Source organism: Mirounga leonina, unplaced genomic scaffold, assembly GCF_011800145.1.
Source record: "Mirounga leonina isolate KUSES-001 unplaced genomic scaffold, KU_Mleo_1.0 Mir_129, whole genome shotgun sequence".
In the NCBI taxonomy this organism is placed as follows: domain Eukaryota; kingdom Metazoa; phylum Chordata; class Mammalia; order Carnivora; family Phocidae; genus Mirounga; species Mirounga leonina.
The window spans coordinates 5,790,665-5,814,492 of NW_023270323.1; the positions used below are offsets into that span (position 1 = coordinate 5,790,665).

Genomic DNA, 23,828 nt, shown 5'->3' on the forward strand with positions numbered 1-23,828 from the left:
TTGCACTGACCTTAGATTATTCAGAGAGATCTTAGATATAGTACCAAAAGCAAGTTACTTAGAAGAAAACAACTGTTAAACTGGACTTCAACAAATAATAATTTGCACTTCAAAACATACCATTAAGAAAAGGGGAAAAGAAAGACTGTGGGAAAATATCTGCAAATCATATAGCTGATAAAAATAATTTTTCAAGAATATACAAAGAATATTTAAAGTTTAATAAGTTGAAAATGTAATTAAAATTCATATAAGATTTGGACATAAACACTTCATTAAATAATATATATAGATAGCCAATAAGCACAGGAAAAGATACTTATATCATTAATCATTAGAAAAATATAAATTAAAACCTTAATTAAAGATAACACTTCATATGTTTCACAAAATTGACAAGGATGTGAAGAAACTGAAACCCTCATACACTGCTATTAGGAATGTAAAACTGAGCAGTCATTTTGGAAAACAGTTGTGCAGTTACTTAAGTTAAACATTATTTTACCATATGACTGAACAATTCCCCTTCCTTCCTAGGTATCTACCCAAGAAAAATGTTTTGAACTGAATATTCCTGTCCCTCCAAAATTTGAATATTGAGCCCCTGAACCTCTCTTCATGCGGCTGCATTTTGAGACAGGACCTCTATTGAAGCAATTAAGGTTAAATAAGGTCAGAGTGGAGCCCTGATCTAAAAGGATGTGTCCTTTAAGAAGAGATGCCAGAAGCGGGGGAAATCGGAGGGGGAGACAAACCATGAGAGACTATGGACTCTGAGAAGCAAACTGAGGGTTCTAGAGGGGAAGGGGGTGAGAGGATGGGTTAGCCTGGTGATGGGTATTAAAGAGGGCATGTTCTGCATGGAGCACTGGGTGTTATGCACAAACAATGAATCATGGAACAATACATCAAAAACTAATGATGTAATGTATGGTGATTAACATAACATAATAAAATTAAAAAAAAAAAAAAAAGAGATGCCAGAGGTCTTGCACTTTCTTTTCCATGCACACACAAAGAAGAGATCATGTGAGCATACAGTGAGAAGGCAGTTGTCTGCAACCCAAGGGGAAAGTTTTCAACAGACACCAACCATGCTGGAACCTTCAACTTGGTGCCCAGAACTGTGAGAAAATTAATACCTGTTTTTTAAACCACCCAGTCTTGGTAAATTGTTATGGCAGCCCAATTAGACCAAGACACAAAATGAAATATATATATATTGTGTGTGTGGGGGGAGATATATATATATATAATAACTTTTACATAAATACCCATACCAGCATTTTTATAACAGTAAAAAAGAGGAAACAATCCAAAGTCCATGAGATTTTGAATGGAAAAACAAAACGTGACATATCTCTATGATGGAATACCATTCATCATTAGAAGAAACATATTCTTAGTACATAGTACAACCTGGATAAACAAAATAAACTCACTCTAAGGGAAAGACGTCAGACACAAAAGACTACGTATTGTCTAATGTCATTTATATGAAATGCCCAGAAAAGCTAAATCTATAGAAACAGATTTGTGATTGCCGGGGAGTGCTGCGAGAATAGGGTTTGATCGATTGCAATGGGCATGAGGAACTTTATTGGTGATGGAAATATTCAAAAACTAGATTTTGATGATGGCTGCATAATTCTGTAAATTTACTACTAATAATTGAGTTGTACATTTAAAATAGATAGACTTTAGGGTATGTAAATTATACCTCAAGACAACTCTTGCTGGAGGAAGAGAAGGAGCAACAGTAGCAGTAGCAAAAAGGGAAACAACCAGCCCTGTGGTGGGAAAGAATAGAAGTGGAGTATTTGGGTCGACAACACCGGATATCCTCACTAGCGTAACAGGTGCAGTAGGATATCTGTTTCATTTAGTGAGAGGTTCAGAGAAGCATGTATAATTGTTACACTAAGGTTTATCCTACTGGAACAATGACAACCCAAATAGAGTGGGCTTTAAATATGACAGAGGTGAGCTTCTCTCATACAAAGCAGTCCCCCCCAGGGCAGCTCTACTCTACAGGAGATCCAGGTTCCTTCCATCCTGTTGCTCTGAAACCCTCTCGCGTGTTGTCTCTATCTGCATGGTCAAAGCTGGGTCACAGCCACACTGTGACCAGGTCACTGAAAGCAGTGGGGAGTGTTAGTCCAGGGCCAGTAGCTTACCTTTAAATTGGAAATGACTTGCAAATTGCCCATACTTCCACTCACATTCCACTGGCCTTCTATTTAACTGTAAGGAAAACTGGGAAATGTAGTCCTATCTGGAGGGGCCACGGACCCAGCTAAAACTGCTATTGGGGAAGAGAAGAATCTATTTTAAACAATTTAATACAGTGGGTGAGAAGAGTTTATTCATATTATGATAACAGATAATAACAATAATCCACAATAAATTGTTGATAGTGAAGATAAAAAGCTTAAGTAACTAGCAGGTGCACTGACTCTCTTCTCAAGCTTGATGACAGGGTTTATACACACAAGGAAAATATCAGACAGGCTTCAAGTGTAGTGTTTGGAAACTGGTGCCTAAAGATCAATGCTAGGGCTGAAATTTAAATAAAGGACTTCAATTTACGAAAAAAATTCCAAAAACAAGGCAGGGCCTGAAGACATAATTGACTGCAAGTACTGACCAGATAACTTACAGATACTCACAAAGATAAGATACTTACACGGTTAATGGAAATCAGGTATTCATGTGGTCCTGAGATGACAGAAGAATTCCAGTTACTAATGCTACTACACACTTGGCTTTCCCCAGATAGTGATATCACTCGTTCCCTTTCATCTTTCTAGTGTCTTCTCATGTCATCTCAGAAAGCTTTTTTCCTGACCATTCTATGTAAAGTGACACCTCACCTTCAGCATCTCTATACCACTTATGCTGCTTCATTTTTTTATTTTTCATACCAACTCTTCAACCTGAAATTGTATATATTACTTGTTGTCCCCTCAACTAGAATATGCATTCCAAGACAGCAGGATAGTTGTGTATTTACTACTATACCATGAGTTCTTGGAATAATTTCTGGCTCATACTAGATACTCAATAAATTCTTGCTGAATTATTGAGTGAATAAACAGATTAGCAACATGGCAAGTTTGCAGTAAGTCTGAGATGATGCTAAATTACCCCAAATGGACTACTGTATTTGGTACCAAACACTGGGGTCACACTGAACATGCAGGGGAAAAACAAGTATTCCCAGCAGTGAGTGAAGAAGGAAAAGCAAGGTAGAGAACTAACATCAGTACTCCTCAAAATCCCATAACAGCTTCACGTTTACTGAAAATTTAGGATTTTATAATTTATTGTACTTTATATCATGATGTTTATATCCATGTTAATGTTATTTACGTCTGTTACTTGCTAAACATAAGATTCTTGAAGCTAGAAACCACACTGATGCATCTTGGTATCTCTTTCAATACTTATTTTAGTATTTTGCAAATTATAAGCTCCCAATATCTACTTAGATGAAAGAATAAATGAATTAATAATTAACAAACAATGGATGCTGATTTGCACAGACTGCAGAGCACTTTTTTATTCAGATAAACAAGCTTCATTGGCTACTTGTGAATAATCAAACCAATAAAAATGCTTTTAACTTAAAATATTAACTATCTCATTCAAAGCAAATAAAAAGATCATAATCACAGACTGTGCATATAAAAGAACTTCAACACATATTATTATTCTTTACCTACTTCTGTCCAACTCACTTAGGAAACAATCAATGTTTTCATGTAAGAGCACAGTGCCATGAAACAAAGTTATTGCACACAATGTTAAACGTATAGTAAAAATCCTTTGAGGGAACTAGTTAATGCACATGCATAACACTTTTTTTTATATTATAATACTTGGGTGCTTATCTCTTTCTTTAAAGTGAAAAGCAATTACTCTTCTGTATGTGGAATAATTATTTTTAAAATACCACTTGCTCGGGGCGCCTGGGTGGCTCAGTCGTTAAGCATCTGCCTTCGGCTCAGGTCATGATCCCAGGGTCCTGGGATCAAGCCCCACATCGGGCTCCCTGCTCAGCGGGAAGCCTGCTTCTCCCTCTCCCACTCCCCCTGCTTGTGTTCCCTCTCTTGCTGTGTCTCTCTCTGTCAAATAAATAAATAAAATCTTTAAAAAAAAATAAAAATTAAAAAAAATAAAAAAAATAAAATACCACTTGCTCTTAAAACAGTGAGGTTTTATGCCTCTGAAAAAGCATCTTTGGGCTCATTTTCAGTACTTATGCTGCATTTTAAAAGAAATTCTAGGATGTCGCTATATGAAGCCTAATGTCTTTATTAATGTCCTTATTAGAGTTTAATTTTACTTGCTGAGTAATGATTTTCTCCATGCTGAGTCCACTATTCTACCACTGGTTTTAGAAAGAGGTGACCTTGAAGCTGGGAACAGGATAACGACCTTGACAGAAAAGTTAACATTTCTGTTCTTTTAGCCTGATGTTTCCATTTCCAGTGCACCCCCACCCCCAGATCACATTTTTCACAGTCACAAAGATGTATTTTTGAACATGCCTGTTTCTTTGATTAGATATTTTTCTCTTTTCAGAGCAGAAAACATGGCTTACTATTTTTCTCTTTTATTTCTTCTCTACCTTCTTCCATTCACCATCCCTGGTTTTAAATCATCTCATTTTCTATTGAACTTGCTATTTTGTATGGAACTACTACCTAGTAATTATGTTATCTATGCACATATTTTTAATCTTCCTTAGTAGTTTAAAGCTCCTTGAAAATGCAGAATGCTCCTAAGTTACCTCTACATTCTTCACTAATTTGACTTCAGTATCATGTACTGGAATGCTGAATAATGTTAGATGGATGAAGGGATCAAAGATCTTATAATGCTGGCCATGGTTCTGTGGACCTTTCCTACCTTTCTTTCTGTTCTGAGGCTTGTATTTGACCACTTACTATTTATTAGTATCCATTAAACCATGGGTCTGGAAAATAAAAAGGGATAACATGCAAAACAGTTCTTTTGGAACTTGTTAGTTTCCCCTTATTACTCTTTATAAGTTACTAGGTAACAAAAATCCTTGGCTGTGCAATTTGTCCAACAATAAAGTATGTTTTGCTTTGTTTTTCCCCCCAGCAACTTAATAAGGAGTCTAGATTTCACCATAAAGCAAAGAATAGAATAAAAGAAAGGAAAATTTCTCTATAGAAAATGGAATAAGATATTCAAGAATTTGTAAACAAGAGATTCATCAACTCCCTTAATCATACTAGAGGATTTTCAAACAGAGACATTTTAATATATATAACTGGAACATTAATTTCATAAAGTTGGCTCCATCTGCCATATCGTTTTAAGTTAAAATAATCATGTTTCCTTAAAGAGCGGTCACTCCACTATGCTGTGGGGTGGCTATTTAGATATCAGTCCTGTTTCTGGTCAAACCTAGTGCCTTTCTGAAGGGACATTGCTACTGAACATCCCTAACATCAAGTCAGTCTTTGTTGCACTGTTAAAATACCTATGGACATAAAGATTTCAGCTCATAAAGGACAGAAGTTAAAGGTCTGTGTAAAGAGTTCTAAGTTTTGTGATATGATGTATAGCATTAAGTCTGAGTAATACATTCCAACAGATTGGACTGGACAAATCACCAAATCATTAAGAATGAGCTAAGATTAGCTTTTCTACACAGGCAGTACAGTGTAGTGGTTAATAATGATAGCAGTTAAAATCCCAGTCAGAAAAAAGGGCACACTTGAAATAGGATAATTTGAGAAGGGTTCATTTTTTCTTCTTTTTTTTAAAGATTTTATTTATTTATTTGACAGAGAAAGACACAGCAAGAGAGGGAACACAAACAGGGAGTGGGAGAGGGAGAAGCAGACTCCCTGCCGAGCAGGGAGCCCGATGCGGGACTCGATCCCGGGACTCCAGGATCATGACCTGAGCCGAAGGCAGTCGCTTAACCAACTGAGCCACCCAGGCGCCTGGGTTTATTTTTTCAAAGAGTGAATGACACAGCTGTGGGTGGAGTGTAGCAGGAAAATGAGGGCTAGTACAACAAGAGTTCAGAGCTAGTAGCAGTGAAGTGGTAACCAGCCCTTGTCCAAAAGGTAGAAAGGAGAGGAATTTGGGGGTTTCTGAACGAGAGTGATGTAGAGCAGACTGCCTTTAGAAAAGCATGACTTTTGTTTAAGGTACACAGCCAACCCAAGGTGATCTCAAACAGGAAACAGAAAACAAATACTTTGACCTCATTCTCCCTCCCACTGATAAAATACCTAAAACTCCCAAATAGAAGACTTTAACAGAAACCAGGGTGTTCTAGGCACTATTCTAAAGGTTTCAGGTATGACAAGTTACCCAACATAGCTGCATCTCAGTTTCCTCATAGGTAAATGCTAGTAAGAATAGTAACTACTTTATAGTTTACAAGGCAGTATAAAGATTAGGAAAAAAAAAGAGGCAGCACTTTTAACAGTTTATGGGATACAGTAAGGAAATGTTACTGGTCATTAGTGGACTTTTCAAAGGAGGCTCTTTTGCCAGAATGTACAGCAAATATAAAAGCCACAAAATGATTCTTTCCAAGTTTTAGATATTAATATATCTCCCTACATTACTCTCTATTACAAGATGAGGAAAACTGAGTAAAATTCTTTCTTTCTTTAATTTGTTTCATTTAATTTCATTTTCCTTAGAATAACATTTACATGAAAGGCCCAAATGTTGTCAGTTAAATTAGAATTACAGAAATGTGAATTTCAAATCCAAGAAAGATCCAGGAATGACATCTTTATACCCAGATGTCAGTGAATCTTCAGGATACAATAGTCTTTCCTTGGGAACATACTTCATTTCTAAAGGGAAAAACTAAAGCAGATTTGGGTAAAAAAAACTCATGAGTAGTAGCGTTACCCAGCAAATAATGACTCTGATGATGAAAATAAACATTTGTAGTTAAGAACAGATTAAAAACTAGAGAATTCAAAAATAATCTCATGCCTCAAACACAGAAAGTCCATGCCTCCAAATGGTTTTCCCGTATGCAATAGCCAGGAATGCTATTTCCTCTTTGCATTGCTGGCTACTCTGCAACCTCAAATCTTGACTTAAATGTTACTTTTTTGTATCTTCCATAATCTATCAAAAATAAACTCTTGGTTTTAAATTACACACACACACACACACAGAAACACATACCCTATCTGTTATTTTCTATCATATTATTATCTACTTTACTTTATATCACTCTTTTCCACTAAAAATAATTTGCTTGCTTAGCTCTTTTTGTATATCTTTCTTATTAGATTATAAATTCCTTGGGTGGCTTAGTTAAATTTGTCTTATTTATTTGTATAAACTCCTAACCCAGTGCACAATCAATATGTTAAACCATCTTATGCATAAATGAACAATTATGAATTTAATTTTGAAAGAATAATGAATTGTACTTGGTAATTCATAGTTTTTGACAGTTGGTCAGCCCTTCCCATATTTAAACTTTAACCAATTTCCAAAGAAAAAAAGTATAAACTGGTGATCCATTCTGTGCTCTCATGGAGCCCTGTCATGAAATTTTGGATAATGAATGATGGTGGCCTGACATCAAACCTTCCCTGTTCCATTTTAACAAACATAGTATATAAAAATTTAAAATAAAAAAAAATGCCCCTTGAAAGGCATGAATCAATATTGAAAGAATGACCCAAAGAACAAAGTGTCTGGTAAATTTACTATATGTAGTGTATATGTCATATATAGATGGGATATATAGATATGGCATATAGCGCATATGTTTAATATACTCATATGTATATGTATGTATGTGTGTGTGTGTGTATATATATATATATATGTAGGTTAATAGGTTATAGTAGGTTAATATAGAGAGAAATCTCCTTTAAATGGGGCAAAACACTTAAAAATTCAAAACAGAATAAAAAGATGAAATCACTAATTCCAAATAATAAAGGTTACTGACAAATCAATGTAACAGAATGAAAACAGGATTTGGAAGAAGGTAGAATGAAGCTGATAAGCCAGTTTCTTATTCTTTCACCAGTAAGAACATGTCTTTATTTTTTTAATCCCCTAGTTACTTTCTATCACCTAAGTTCTCTACATCTTGTCAATTTTAATAATATGAATAAGTACTCAGGACTGTCTCAAAGTATTATCTTTTATAAGTGTTAATTTAAAAGCAAAATAAAAAAAATATTATTGAATATTTAAAGTCATTCTATTCAAAAACAGTCTCTGTAATAGTATTGTTTCTAACTTTGATTTACATAACTTTTTTCCTCAAAAAATAATATATTTTAAGAAAACATTTTCCACTTTGGAACATATTTCTCATTTATAGTAGACAGGTTAAGTCTTTTTTATGTTTTCTGTTTTAAGTTTTTTCTATGTTTAAAATATATTTTATGGAATGAGCTTAGCCAATCTTACCATCATATTGTATTATTCTATCAAAGACCAAAAAGCAAATATGTCTTGAAATGATGCATGAATTCCTGAGAAAAAACATGATATCATGTATTATTGAAGAATAATGGTACTGAGAATTCAAAGAAACCAATGACCAAGTTTTTAGAGTTAATATTTGCCCATGTATAGTTGAAATGAAAATGTGGAGAACATAGAAAGATAACCTTTTAAACAATCATTTCAGAAATAAACTCAAAATACCAGAGATGATGCATCTCTCAAAGCATAAAGCTTTCCTTGAATTCATGTCTATATCTGACCTTCACATATATTGCTCTTCTACAACATTATGCCTCTCTACAACTGAATCCCATTTAGTTATGACTCAGTGCCTTATTTAGTTCACTGATTGTATTAAGCCCACACAAATCATCAGAAAGCTTTAATTTGGTCTCCACAGGCTTTCTCTACTTCCCAGAAATGGCAACAAGGTATTTTAAATCCTTCCAACCCTAAGTACACGTGTTGCAACATCACTACTATTTGCAAATAAATTACACAACAAATATAATTCTCATCTTCCTCTGCTGACTAGCAGAACTAGCCCAGGAAGAGAGAAAAAAAGCAGAAGCATTTAATTTCTATATTTTTACAACCCCAGCATTCAGGATCTTGATAAGAAAAGGCTCGGTTGGGGGTGGGGGGGAAATGCTGACCAGGCAGATAATAAGGCTCTTCTGCTTATGGTATCCATGGGAACCACCAATATATATGGTAGAGAATGTTTGGGAAGGTAAGGTCAGAGAGCAATAGAAATTTACATGCAATGGTACTAAATAATCATTTCCTCCACTATTATTAACATATATATTTAGATTAGTAGAGAAACCTACATACCATAATTACAACCCCATAAAATCAACATATAATAATCACATAATCACAGTAATCCCATGGAGTATGTATTTAGCCCAATTCCATATATGAAGAAACTGAAGCTCAGAGACATTAGGTATGCTTAAGATCCCAAAGGTAACAAGAGATGAAGCACCATTCGTATAATTGTACTTGGTACAATTGGGTACCAATTCCATGACCCATGCACTTAATTTCCATGTTTTTTTTTCCCCAAGCAGAATAAATGGCATCAAATTTAAGATATATACACAGTGAAATGTAGATACGCTGAGTGCATACAGTACAATATTGAGAATCAAGGATTAAAAGGGTGTTGAATGAGGAGTTTAAAAAGAGCACTATAGTGGCAAGGCAAAAGGAAAAGGAACCATACAGGTCAGGACCTAACACATGGTAATAAAGGTCAATGTAACCATGGAAGACTACAGGGCAGCCAGTGGAGAGCACAGCCTTATGCTGAGTAACAGCTCAAGGCTAAATGCTTACAGGCACCCAAAAAGTACTTGCGGATTCATTCTCTTCCCAGAATATGCAATTTCCTAGTGTACATTGGCTTTGTATGTGTTCCCTTTAAAAGGAGTGTTTCAATGATAATTCTTTTGAAAATTACAAGGTAATTCAACAAAATACTGCATGAGTACTAAAAGACCACACATAGTACGGTTCCCATAACCTCACACAACACTTGCCGAGGACATGGAAAAATAGGTGTTAAATATTAAAATAATCAAAAATCAGGTCTTTTTTTTGTTCTAAATTTAAGCAATAGACTGTATCATTTGAAACACTGATATCAGTAATACTGGTAATAGTTTTAAAATTCTGAATACAGTAAAGTCATCTTTAATGTGAACTTAAACTATTTTTAAGACTACACAATGGACTCTCATAACAACTATAGGATGTAGGTAAGTGTGGTTTTTAATCTAATAAACGATATATTCAGAGTTACTTTAAGAAAGATAGGTAAATCTTTTATCAAGTCAGTATCATAAAAGACCGATTAAAAACTGAATTATGCTGCCATAAGTATGCTGAAAAGGCTGAAAGAGAAGAAAGTGGTCTGCTATTACTGTATGAAAAATATTTGGTAGGAAGAAAGAACACTTAGTCAACAACAAAAGAATAAATCTTTACTTCTGCTAAACACAGCTTTTATAGAAAGCTGTTAAAGATTCTTCCAAATAAAACAAGACCCAGAGCATCACATATTGCTAAAATATATATTTTATGAGGTAACTTACACAAGAGTACACAATTGTATATATGGAGATAAAAGACTTCAAAGCAAAAAGGCTATAAAAACATGATAGAGGTCTATAAACACCTGAATTTCAATCTATCCACAGTATTAGAGACCTGTTACTTTAAGAGCATATTATTGAATGAGATAAGGGAAAGGCTTACCAATAGAAGAGCACAACAGTAAATCACAGAAAACAAAATTTAAGCCATACACTTTGTATCTTCATTAACATTAAGTTAAAAGACAATGAATTTCCTTAAGAAAGATATTCCCTCTCTTTTCTGAAAAGTAAATATGTTTTAAAAGGTAAAATGTCTTGTTCCTTTTTACAATTAACATAATTAAAAACCTAAGTTACAGGTAGAAGGCATAATGACTGTTCATGCTCTAAAAACTCCCAGCCTTTCCCAAGTACATTTTTAAAGCTTCCTGCAGTCGTAACGCTGTGTTCTCTATTTCCTTTGTCATCTCCTATCATGGCTGGCCCAATCTTGGAACAGTACTAGGCATTTAAAAAGTACTTGGATAGACTGATTTGACTGAGTACTCTTGAAATTCAATTCCAAACATATCCAATTTTAATTCTTCTTGACGGGCAATTTTTCAATGAAAAGGGTCACTGTGAGATGCTTAAAAGAATCCATGTCCCTAACAGATACAGAATTCTTTATACTTTAATACTACATTGATGGTGGGTACTAAAAATGACACTATAGGAAGATTCTGATTCCAGATCTTTTTGGCCAGTCCTTAGAATATGGCAGGTAGAAAGGAAAAGTGATCCTGGGCTTGGCAGTGGATTGCTAAATATCCCGGACTCGTGGAGGGAAGCAGATGGTCCAGATAGCCACTGAATGGACATCCAATATCCCTCCTGCTGTGTGGATGTTTGGAGATGGCCATCTCTTCCTTCCACCCCTTTGCACAAATGGCTGGGCACCAGTTACCCTGAGCCTAGAGACTGGGATTCAACACACAACACTTGCTTTGATGTGGGAAGGAAAAGTGGAATGAAAAAATGATTAAATAAATGCCTGAATGAGCAGAATTATACCTGAATGATATTCAGGTTTTATTTCTTGGCCCCCAGGACCCACCAATCCTCAAATTCAGTTTCTTGTCGGGCAATTCAGAAAATACGCTGGAACTGATGCTCTCAAACTTGGTCCAAGAAAACACAGGCTGATGAGGCACATATCCTGCAGTCCTATCCTAGGAAAGTTGCAGAATCCAATCTAAACATTTCTGAATTAGCAGATTTTTTTATCACAGTAAAGATGTCCTATTAAAGCTGAGAGGAATATAAATTATGAGACTAAGCCCTAGAATAAAGCATCAAATAGAGCAGCCACATAAATCATTCTTTTACATTAACATACTCTTTGAACAAGACTAATCAGATTTAGCCTATGGCACCCAAAATATTCACAGAGAATGGTGCTGGGTTTTGGAGAAGTGCCTTTTCCTAGTTATATTTTCTTACACACTTTTTTGGCCCCACCGCTCTCCTGGTATCCCTTTTACACACATGATATAGATTCATGTGTCTTTTATACATAACTATAAAGAAATAAGACTAATTCCATAAACTATAAATAAAAGCAGCCACATTGTTTTACACTTAATTTTATTTTGGAAGATATATGAGGCAAATCTAATGGAAGCCATCACTGTATTAAAGTAATATGTTTATTTTTTACAAAAGACTTTTTGGGAGCGATCAATATTCATGTTGGATATACAAAGGAGTAATGTGAAGGTGAACCAGGCTGAAACTCAGATGATGAACAATCTTAACCATGACTGCTTTTTAAATTAAAAACAGCTTTTATAACTATACTACTTATAATGGTTTGTGATAAAGCATAAGTAAGAATAATTATGATAGGTGCCCCTTCTTCTTTCAAATAGAATCATTTGTGACTCTATAGCATAATTCTGCCCTTACACTTTTCTCACTATGCATTTCATTTTTAGGTGTTTTTCTAATAAGAGCAAATATGTCGAAAGGTTTTAACTGAATCTTGCCATTCAGTATCAACACATGGTGCTCTATAGCCTTCCTGATATATCCAATGGATGCAAGAGATATACATGAATGCTTATTTCTTTTTTTTTTTAATGTTTTATTTATTTATTCATGAGAGTCAGAGAGAGAGAGGCAGAGGCAGAGGGAGAAGCAGGCTCCCCACCTAGCAGGGAGCCCGATGCGGGACTCGATCCAGGACCCTGGGATCATGACCTGAGCCGAAGGCAGACGCTTAACCATCTGAGCCACCCAGGCGCCCATGAATGCTTATTTCTGCATGCAACTTCTTATGTGAACATTTCTACAAATGCACTCCCCTTACTTTCCGCTGACCTTGTTTTCTTGTAAATCCCCACCTTTCATGGACCAAAGTGGTGTTAGTCTCAACTAGAAGCCAACAATATAAACACTTGCTATTGCTTTCAGTAGAGAAAACCAATGTCTTTCACACCACACATTTGTGCATCTATGTTTTATCCTGTTGATAGATGACACAGAGACAACAATCTCTAAGAGAGGATTAAGGAAAGTAATCTAGCAAGAGCTGTAATGATCCAGTCAACTGAATCTGCAAAAGACTCTTTCTGGACTGTGGTGGTAGTAATGAGTTCTTTAGGTTGCGGTGAATTGGTGGATGAGATAGCAGAATGAAGGACAGGTATCATATACCCTTTTAATTTATTTTGAAGTAGGCCAAATTCTAGAAAACTAGGAAGCAATTTCAGCAAGTTCAGCCATCTCTAAAGAGAAAGTAAATAATTATCATTTCTACAATCCTAAATTTCTAAATCTGGAAATGTGTTCTACAGAGTCATGAAACATTTCATCTATAGAGATGAAACCGATCTTAAAAATACATCATGTTTGATTTTTTTATTATTTATAGATGAGAAAACCAACGATGAAAGAACAAGAGTGATTTATGTAATCAACTGGTGTTGATCAACTAGATTGGAAGATTTTTACTATTCCATGCTATCTAAAACCCATGAACATTAATAGTACCTATCAAAACATATAAATCTGCTACAATTTTCTATTCTCCAGAGTACTTACTGAAGTCCTAGAATGCATTGTGTGTTCTTTCTCATGTACATACGGTTAACAGAGGTAGCAAGGAAAATAGGCCAGTGGTCTGAAGGTCTTGGTTTAGTTCTTTCTCTCGCTACACACTTGCACTATGCCAGAGAATTACTTAACCACTCTGTTCTCAATTACTTCATCTACTTAGGAAAAACATTCAACTAGGTTTATATAATTTTCCACCTCTATTAATTTTCAAATTTCAATTTTCAAAATTAACCCATGTGATTTTTTTTTCTTTTGTATATCTTCGAGAGTAAGCTTTATCCCATCTACCAAAATAAGTCTACCTACTGCCCACCCAAAAAGTGACAAAAATAATCCTGAGTTAAGGTATGAAAAATTATTTGCCCCTAGCTAACACTCCACAACTCAAAGGACAAAAGATGAATAACAGCTTATCAACAAATGTATTCAAAAGAAAGGAAAAATAATTACTAAAATAGGTTGTTTAATTCCAGATTATTTTTCTAAAAACAGGAATTTATTTTCTACTGTTCATTTACCTAAAAGTACTGAGATTAATGTTACAGGGTAATGATAAAGATAATAGATATAATCATTGGTCTCAAGAAAGGAATATTGATCCTGTGTTATAACCAAAATATCTTCTTCTAGAATCTCACTGTAAAAATAATTATTAAATATTTATTATTAAAAATAATTACTATGCAAAAACTTACTGTAACCAAAGCTACAAAGGAGCATTTTAATAGCACCAATATTCTAATACTATTTAAGGGTTAATAGGCTGTTTATCTTTAAATCCTTCTCCCACTAAATGCTGATAGTTGAAAGATAAAGTAAACAAAAAAATTATATTTGTAAAAATAAAAATCATCTCTTAAATGTGGATGGTTGGAAGAAATTCTAACAATAAAACAAATTGAGGATTTCAGATTATTAGATATCTTCTTTATTATTACCAAATACTTATATCCTTGAGGATGCTGTTTGTTCAAGGATCAGACTTTCTTATTCAAACAAATAAAAAAACAGAACTCAAAACAATGAATTTTTTAGAAGTTCATCAGGAGTGCTAATGTGTAAATGATCAGTAATAACCGTATCATTGAATCTTTTGTCCTTCTTTAGAATGTAAAAAACAAATAAGCTGATTTAAGACCCTCTAGGTTATAGATTTTAATAGTATTGCAGCAAAGATAGGATCATAGAAAAATTGGCCATCCTTGATGGCACAACTGAGGTTTTCTCCTAAATTACTTTCTCAGAACATTTAAGAAAATACCCAAATTATTTCTTGTTCTTTTTCAGTTGAATATTTTCCCCTTTTTTCAAACCAATCAATTACAGACCAAGCTCTAGAAAGAATTATTTTTATTTCTAAAGTTAGCCAAGATCTTTCTTCATTTTGAATGTGGAAACAAATTAGCTCCAGAGCTTCCTAGAACTTATTTCAGGTTCATTACCCAGAGGAGACCATCAAAATAACTGGTCCAGAACATCCTGTTAGTATCAGAAACCATCAGGCAAACTGTCAAGCTCTTTCTTCTTTCTTGACAAATATCTAGTGGTCTCTGTCTCTGAAACTTAAAATTTATTTCCTCTCTCAACTTGCTTTCAGTGCCACAAATTCTTTCAAGTCACAGTAGTTCTTTCTGAGAGATATTTTTGCTTCCAGAATTGAGCTGGCAGCAGAATGACTACACAAAGCAATATGTGAACAGATTAATTGTGGTATTTTAAAAATTGTCTTTGCTTTTCAAATTGTAGTCTAAGGAAGGTGTGAGGGACATATTTTTCAGACTTTGTTATTCCCCTCTACTCATTGTGTTGTCTTCATTTCTTTATCTCCACACTTCTCAAAGTGCATTTTTAAAAGGAATGGGTATTTTAGCATGTCTTCAAAGTTAATTTATAATTATTAATCTGTAATCAGAGGAAAAACACAAAAATAAATCTGTCCTCATTTTTTTCCTGCTCTCATTCCAGTCATTAAAACTAAGAGTTGAATGAGTAATATTCTTTTACATTATTGGGCTTTCCTCAAGTTGTACTTTATTATTTTGCATATTGCTTGATGAATTATAATATTAATTTAGACAGTTTTTAAATGTTTCAATATAACATTTACCAACATCTACATTTTTGCAAATCCCAAATTCCCATAACAATTCTGATTTTAAAATATAAATAAGTAGATGTTTTTATTAAACTTTTTAAATTGATATGTACTTACTAGCATTAAAATTCCCTATTAATCTAAGCACCATATTCTTTGCTAAAGCATCTTTTACTAAAACACTTCTATTCATTTCATTAAAATAATATTTCTTCACTCTATCGAATTATTAAGATAGAAAATCCATTAGATCACTAATCATTCTACCTGTTCTCTTACTGACACAAGTAAACATAAATAAGTTTCAACGGTAGCCAATGTTACTGGTCAAAAACATATTCCAATAAAGGTTACCTGTACATCACGCAGATACATTAGATGAAAAGCATTTTCATCTTTATATTTTCAAAAACATTTATATTTACTTTCCTTACCCTTTCAATATTTGTCTTTAAAAGTTTCCTGCCAAACTTTAGTACTTCTAATATCTTGTCCATCTTTTATTCTGCCAAATCCTCTTTAGGTTTTTTGATGAAACAAGTGCTTCATTTGACTAAATTTTGTATTGGTATCTTTAGTCTAAATATATTATCACAATAAAACATAAACTAGATTAGCAGAAAATAGTTTCATGAACAATGAGTGCTTTGCCAATCAAAAAGCTATTTCATTAGAATAACAGCATCAAAAATAAAATTCTATTACTCTTAAATCTTTCAATCAAAACCTTCATTCATACAGATGATCATTCCAGCAAAGTAACAAATATTTGTATTTCTATGATTTGTACCTATGAAAAATGTTAATTCATTCAAGTATAAAGAGAGAATGGAGGCAAATGCTTTAATATGCACATTATGTTAGGATCCCATTGTAAGATCTTTGATTTGCATGTAGTGCCTACAGGTTTTCTTTCTACCAATGAATTTGTCATGAATACACCAAAAATGTCATCACATTTTGTAACAACACTCAAGGTGGCCCTTACCTCAAAAAAGTCAAAGCTAAACATTTAGATAGAAAGTCATAGTTGAATTTACACTGCAGTCATAAAATGTTATAAAGCTTTTCCTAAAAATATTTATATACATTTTCATATATATTTCAATTAAAACAACAACTTTCCATACTCTGCCCTTTCAGAAGTGGAATTCAGGATTAACATCCTCAAAACAACACCGTCGAAGAAAAGCAGTGCAGCAAAGATGCAAAAATATGTCGAGGTTGATGGCTTTTTACAAATCTAATTCTATTGCCATTTGAATTGAACTGAAAAACAAACAAAATAAAAAATGGACTGCTGATAGACCTTACCTTCTTGAACTGCTTGAAAAGGGTTGCTTCCATCAACAAATGTCACCGAAAATGTGATTTTCTCAGTCTGTAAAATCTCCTCATTCTGGTTGAGGTCACCAACTGCTGTACGAAACACCTCATCATCCTTTTTGGCAGATTCATCAAAAATTGCTCCTAGAAAGAAGTGAGTGTTGCCATTAAACAATAACATAAATATTCTGTCACACTCTCTGGAAACATGCCAAAGAGACTTACATATTTGAAAAATGTATAGTTTCACTTAAAGCATGCACTTTATTTATTACTGAAACACACTGTACTGGAAGCAGCGTGATTGCTAAGCAGGAATGTAGTTACTTCTTCCAAGTGGAAATGATGAATAGTACATCAAAGTGTTATTTCAGGAAAAGCTTTGGTAAGACAATATAGTAAGTTCAAAAAGCTTCTGCAGAACAAAGTAGCTAATACATCAGATGTCTCATATCATAATATCTTTAGGAGTTCATAGTTTGAGGAATATTTTTCTGAATAATAGGAGATAAAATCAGGAAACTTTCTGAGAGCCATTCACACAGTGTACAGGGACTTCTATTGAGATCTGAATTTATTTTTCTTTTTTCTTTTTACTTCCTTCCTTTCTTTTTCTCTTGAACAAGCATTTCATTATCTTTTACAGTAGTAAATTCAATAACATTTATAGAAAATTTAGGCACATACAAACCTCTGAGCAGAGGTAATTTAAGAAATACTTTCTGAAGAATTAAAAATCCTGGTGGATGATTATGGCCTTTTTCACTCATATAAAATAATAATGATTATAGGAGATGTGGCTAACTTCCATCTGAATAATTGCCTGTCAGCAGGGTATTGGTTAAACACACCAGTTCTAGGAGTAAACTGATTTCAAATTCTGACTGCCACTTGTTAAGCATATTACCTTGAACATGGGATTCAAATTCTAAACCCCACATTCGTCATTTGTAAAATCTAATAATAATATCTATCTGTGTTATTAACTGCCTTAAATAAGTTTATCCACGTAAAATGTAAATAAGTTGTGCTAACTGAATAGTAAATTTTCAATAAACAGTCATGTATTATTTTTAAATACTGTAATCCAACATTTTCTATTAATATTTTCCATATTGCAGAATCTCATTCAATCCTTAAAATAATTATGTGATACACATACTACTACATGCACATACAGTCATGAAAATTAAGCTTCAGTGCAAGGAATATGCCAAAGGGACAAGGCCATAGTGCTTGACTCCAAAGTCTGCTCTAAATCACTATGGGATACTGCTTTTCAGGATTATACCCATAAGAAGTAAAAGTATTTTTATGAGGATCCTGACTTTATTGGAAATCTGGGAGGTTCTTTCCCAACTGGCCACACATGTCTTCTTTGTATTCATTCTGATTCTGCTAGTTCTAAGCAGGAACACACTTTTAAATTGTTTATTTTTAAATTATAAACACTGGGCCAATGTACTTTTTACCTTTTTGAGTGAATCAAATGAATTTCCTCCTGACAAAAAAAGACATACATGCCAGGGTCAATAACATGATAAAGGAATGACTACACAACCATATCCATATACAGATCCCCATACACATAATATTGTTCTTGACTATAATATTCTTTGTAATGTGTAAATAAAAAGGCATTAAAATGTCTTTTTTTATATATAAATACAATATGGGTATTATATACACACACAGAGATAAACACAGACTATATATACAGACACAAATATACATATACATGTTTATATCTATACACATCCACACATATGTATACATAGAAGCAGACATTCTACATATGCCATTTCTGTTGATTTTATGCATTTGTGACTAAAGCCCACAGCCTTCTAGTGAAAGACAGATCATGATATTAAACATGCATTATTAGAGTCAATACATGATAAAGCAAGGGTGAAACTATGTCTATTTATGACAAGTGTGGCAGGTTACTTTTGCCCTCTTCACCTTAAATGGCCTCATGATGATGAGGCAATTATCAATTTTCACTAGAGAAGGCAGAGTGTCTAACAGGCTTTTTGTATGAATCTAGCTTTCTCTTGTCACCGCTCTTTTATATTACCATGGAACATACTAACTTTGACCAGCCTCTTAAAACCCTTGCTTTCTACTTCCTATAGCTTTGAATACCTGCCCACAGCTAAGAGCAGGAGAAAGGAAAAGAATTTTTTTTAACTGATACATAAAGTACTCCCTAATTATATTATTATATATCTATTAGTCAGGAAATTAATATTTTACTAATTTAATCAAACATATATTATAGATGTCAACTTTTGATCTCGCATATCACTCCTGAATCAGATTGAAATCTACTTTAGAAATTGATTTTGTGAAATTAGTTAGACAATAAATGTTAGATGTATCTTGCTCATTTTAAGCCACATTCATGAAAATGCATTTTAATTTGTGATAATTGTTATGAGAATCTAGATTAATTAATACTATCAGATTCAGATATACAAATTTCTTTAGTAGTTTGTTAGAAAGTGTGATATAAATGTAGTATAATTGGAACTGAAATAACCAATTCATTTTAAACCAGATAATCTAAAATGTCTATGCACAAAGAAGTGATGTATGTTTATATAAAGATGCTTCATCTTGTCATGAATTCTAAATGGGTCTTTTAAAAGAAGAGTTTCTAATCAACCTTGTTTTAAAGCAGGTGACATTACTGACTTCTGCTGAGTATTGGTAACACATTTTTAATGGAAGCATTTTAATGTTACCTGACAGAACCTTTAAGATTGCCTTAAACATTAAACCTGACTTAATAAATGGCAGAAACCTACAGAAATGATAGCAAATTAGTCAATTCCATGCTGAATTAAGATATACTGAAAAGGAAATGCACAAAAGAAGCAGTTCATCTTTCTGCAAACAGCAAGAAGTAAACAGAAGAAACGTTTCATCTTACTGCACACAGCATAACCAAAGAACAGGAAATCCTATCAACATTTCAAATCCAGTTATTTATTTACTTTTTTCTTCAGCTATAAAATCTCATCTTAGATTTGGCTTTTAACCAAAAGAATACATGCAGCATTTTGTATTAAGCACAACTATTCTGAAAACAGCTCAGTGAGTTCCACATGCAGAATCTCACAAAAAAAAGTTTTTTCCTATTTTATGCACTTCCAATAGTATAGCAATGCCATCTTTTTATCCTTTCTATCAATTCACATATTACCAGTCTAATCCGGTATCAAACATCTTAGATTTACTTTTTTTGAAATTTATGAAGTTCCTCAAATGCAACATTCATAACTATATAGTTAACATGATGACAGCATCTAGTTCTTTCTCAGCTATTTTTATTAGCATTTTTTTACTGTCAGTTTTATTTTACAACCTTGAGGTGAAAAGCAGATTCAACTTACTGTCCAGATGAAATAACTCTTCCACCACTCACACACACACACACACACACACACTTTGATCAATAGATTATACACTATTTACACTTCACATTGATCAAACTGGAAGGAAGAATAACCAAGCAATAAAGCAGATACGGAACACCTCCTAAACATTCCCATTATACCGATTTGTAATCAGTCAATTCCATTATTAGGGATTGATGATCTGTTCTTTTCATGAGAGGGAAAAAGTCTTAATTATCCTTATACAAAGAGAGTGACATATACAGGGAAGGAAACATACGTTTTGTTTTGTTTTGAATTAATTTATTTATTTTGAGAGAGCGACAGAGAGAGAGAGAGAGCTTGTCGGGGGGGGGGGGCAGTGGAGAAGGGAGAAAGGGAGAATCCCAAACAGACTCCCTGCTGAGTGTGGAGCCCAGTATGGGGCTTGATCCCACAACCCTGAAATCATCATTTGACCTAAGCTGAAATCAAGAGTTGGATCCTTAGCCGGCTGAGCCAACCAGGCTCCCCACATATATGTTTTTAAATACAAACTACAACATGTTTACTTGTCTTCTTAGATCTTGTATCTTAGATAGTAAAAAATTATAGTTTATAGTAATATTAAAACCATCCTGACATCTTTTTTATTCCTTGTTGTGTAGGGTCATCTGTACAAGTCAGCATTTTATACCATAAATCGTTTTACACAAATTCATATTTGCAAATATGCTTGCTAAATAAAACATTATTAGAAGTTACTAACCTGACCAACTCCATAATTCTCAAAACATTAGAAGCTTTAAGAAACATTAAGCTTAGAAGCGTTTTTACCTTCATGTCTTTATTCATGGTGTTGTCTCCATCATGGATGTATGTATGCTTGTCTCATTAGCAAAATATAATTTCCTGGGTCATAGAAACTATTTTTATACTTTGAGTGTATAAAAGGGAGCCTGGATATATTAGAATTAGTCAAGAAACAGTAACTGATTAATTTTTCTTTATGTTTAGTTAGGCATAATATTATAAAATAACTAGATTCAAAGACAGGAATAAAAATGTGAGTTACAACTAACTCTAAATTAAAACAAAAGTAGACTTGCTAATGTACTTGCAGGTGAATCATTATCATGACTCCAGAATACCCAAATTATTCAGCAAGTTATTAATCATACACTAGTATTTTTAGTTTGAATATTTACATTCTTTTTTTTTTTCTTATACATATAAGAGGCAAGTGGAGGAAACATTGTTTAGCTGGTAAGATAATGGGGGAAAGAAAATGTCCTCATCTAGCTCAGAGTTTTCTCTAAAAATATTGAGAAATGTTTTGATACATGTCTTGAAGAAATTTTTCTAGTAAGTAGAATTATTGGAAGATCTCTGTTATCACATTATATAACTAATATACCAAGTAACTTTTAAAATAAATAATTCTAAATATTCAATCTAAATATCTAAATATTGTTGTCTAAATATATGATAACAAGTATAAACACATCTACGTTACCCTTGCATGATCAATGTTTAAAGCCTTACCACCCAAAAAGACATGTATGAAACAACTGCCCAAAATACATGGTTGGATATCAGAGGTTGCAAATAAAATCAGAGATAGCTCATCCTTTTTCAATCATGAAGTTCAAAATCTTCATTTATTTAATTGTGCCTATATATAAATTCTTTATGATATGTAGTTTTAAAAAAGAATAAATTTTTCAAAGGTGCTCTATGAAATGGATCTATTTTTCTTTGAAGCAACAGGATAGATGCTGTTGGCTTCTCTCTCTGCATTTTTTTCTCTTCTCTTTTTTTCTTCCCATATATTCCTGCATCCATCCATCCACCCCTCAAAATAACCTTCCCTCAACACAGAGATAATCATCAAAGCCAAGCCTTATTGTTTCTTAACAAATAATTTGTTGACAAGACAGTTGGTATCTATTACATGTTGAATCAGACCACAGCAAAATTAAGATGCCTAGATAAGATGACAATGGAAGTAGGCAACTGGGGATTTCACAGACTCAAAGCTGAATGAAATTTTAAAGATGGTATACACTCCATTTCTTCAGAAAATGTAGTGAAAAGAGTTTAAGTGATTTGAAAATTACACAGCCAAAAGTTAGAAGGGATAGAGTAGGAATTTAGGTTTTCTGGTTTCAAGTTTGGAGCTATTTCTTCCATATTTTTTTTTTTTCATTTCAAGCATTGAAAAAACATACATATATATAAGGTCAGGTATATGTATGCATATATATATTACATATATAATAAGCTATATCATTCATATATATGTACATATGTGTGTGTGTGTACACATACACATTCAATAACTAGTGATACCTCTGGTGATTAACATATCAAATTCATTTACCATAAACTGTAAAGTACTGAAAATTGAAGAATCATAGCAAAACTTGAACATAAGACAATGTATTGCATTTGCCCTAGCGGCGTTAACAATTCAACCTAGGAGGTTAAATAAAGAAAAAAAGCAAAAATCTCTGCTTTGGGACAATTTACTGGTCAGAGAAGGGTTTATAGTTCTTCAGAGCTATTCAGAATTTTTAAATCATCGTATATCTTCACTGTTTTGGATACTACTATTCACAAGTAGGTGGTTTTTTCTTAATTCTAATAATGTACTCTGCATACACATTAGTTGTATGTTGCACAGATATCCAAATCAAGAGATCTTTAACTTTTTTTTTTGCATCTACTAATGGTAATCCCACTATGTCAGTGGAAATTTTACATAGATTTCAAAAGAAGCACAAATAATGGAAGACATTATAAATACCTCAAAAATCATATTTCCCCTTTATTTCACCCTCTACTTAAATTGCTCTCAGTTTACAGAAGAAACAAAGTTAAACATGTTCCATACTAATTAGCAGAATTGTGACCGAATGAAATAAGCATTTTCTAAACCATTTGGCATCTCCACTTGAACATACAGACTACCTTTCAGTGGGATATTATAACAATGAAGGTAGTGTGTATGTATGTGTGTGTGCATGTGTATGCATGTGTGTGTGTATAAAACTATCTGTCCAGATAATATTAATTACTTTGAGATATCTTCCACAAATTAATTCTGTATTACAAATATTTTCTGCAGTCCCTTCTCATTCAACAGAAATATCCCAATAGGTTCTGTGCTAATACCTTGACAGGCATGAAATGCGGTTTTTGGAACTCTTTCTTTCATCAAGAGGTATATTTTCCTCAGTTCACTTATCTAATCCTCACACTTTGACTAAGGAAGTAAATCAAGACAATAATTCTAATTGGAAAGGAAGTACTGGATATACACCAAAT

The 23,828-nt window shown here is 33.4% G+C and overlaps 1 protein-coding gene across 1 annotated transcript in view; it reads right to left on the reverse strand.

Moving 5' to 3' along the window:
- The window catches only part of GRID2 (glutamate ionotropic receptor delta type subunit 2), a 1,404,204-nt gene that overhangs the window by 1,101,811 nt on the left and 278,565 nt on the right, over nt 1–23,828 (reverse strand). The window contains exon 2 of the mRNA XM_035004503.1: nt 17,107–17,262. Coding sequence (XP_034860394.1) covers nt 17,107–17,262 — 156 coding nt within the window. The remainder of the gene's footprint in view (nt 1–17,106; nt 17,263–23,828) is intronic.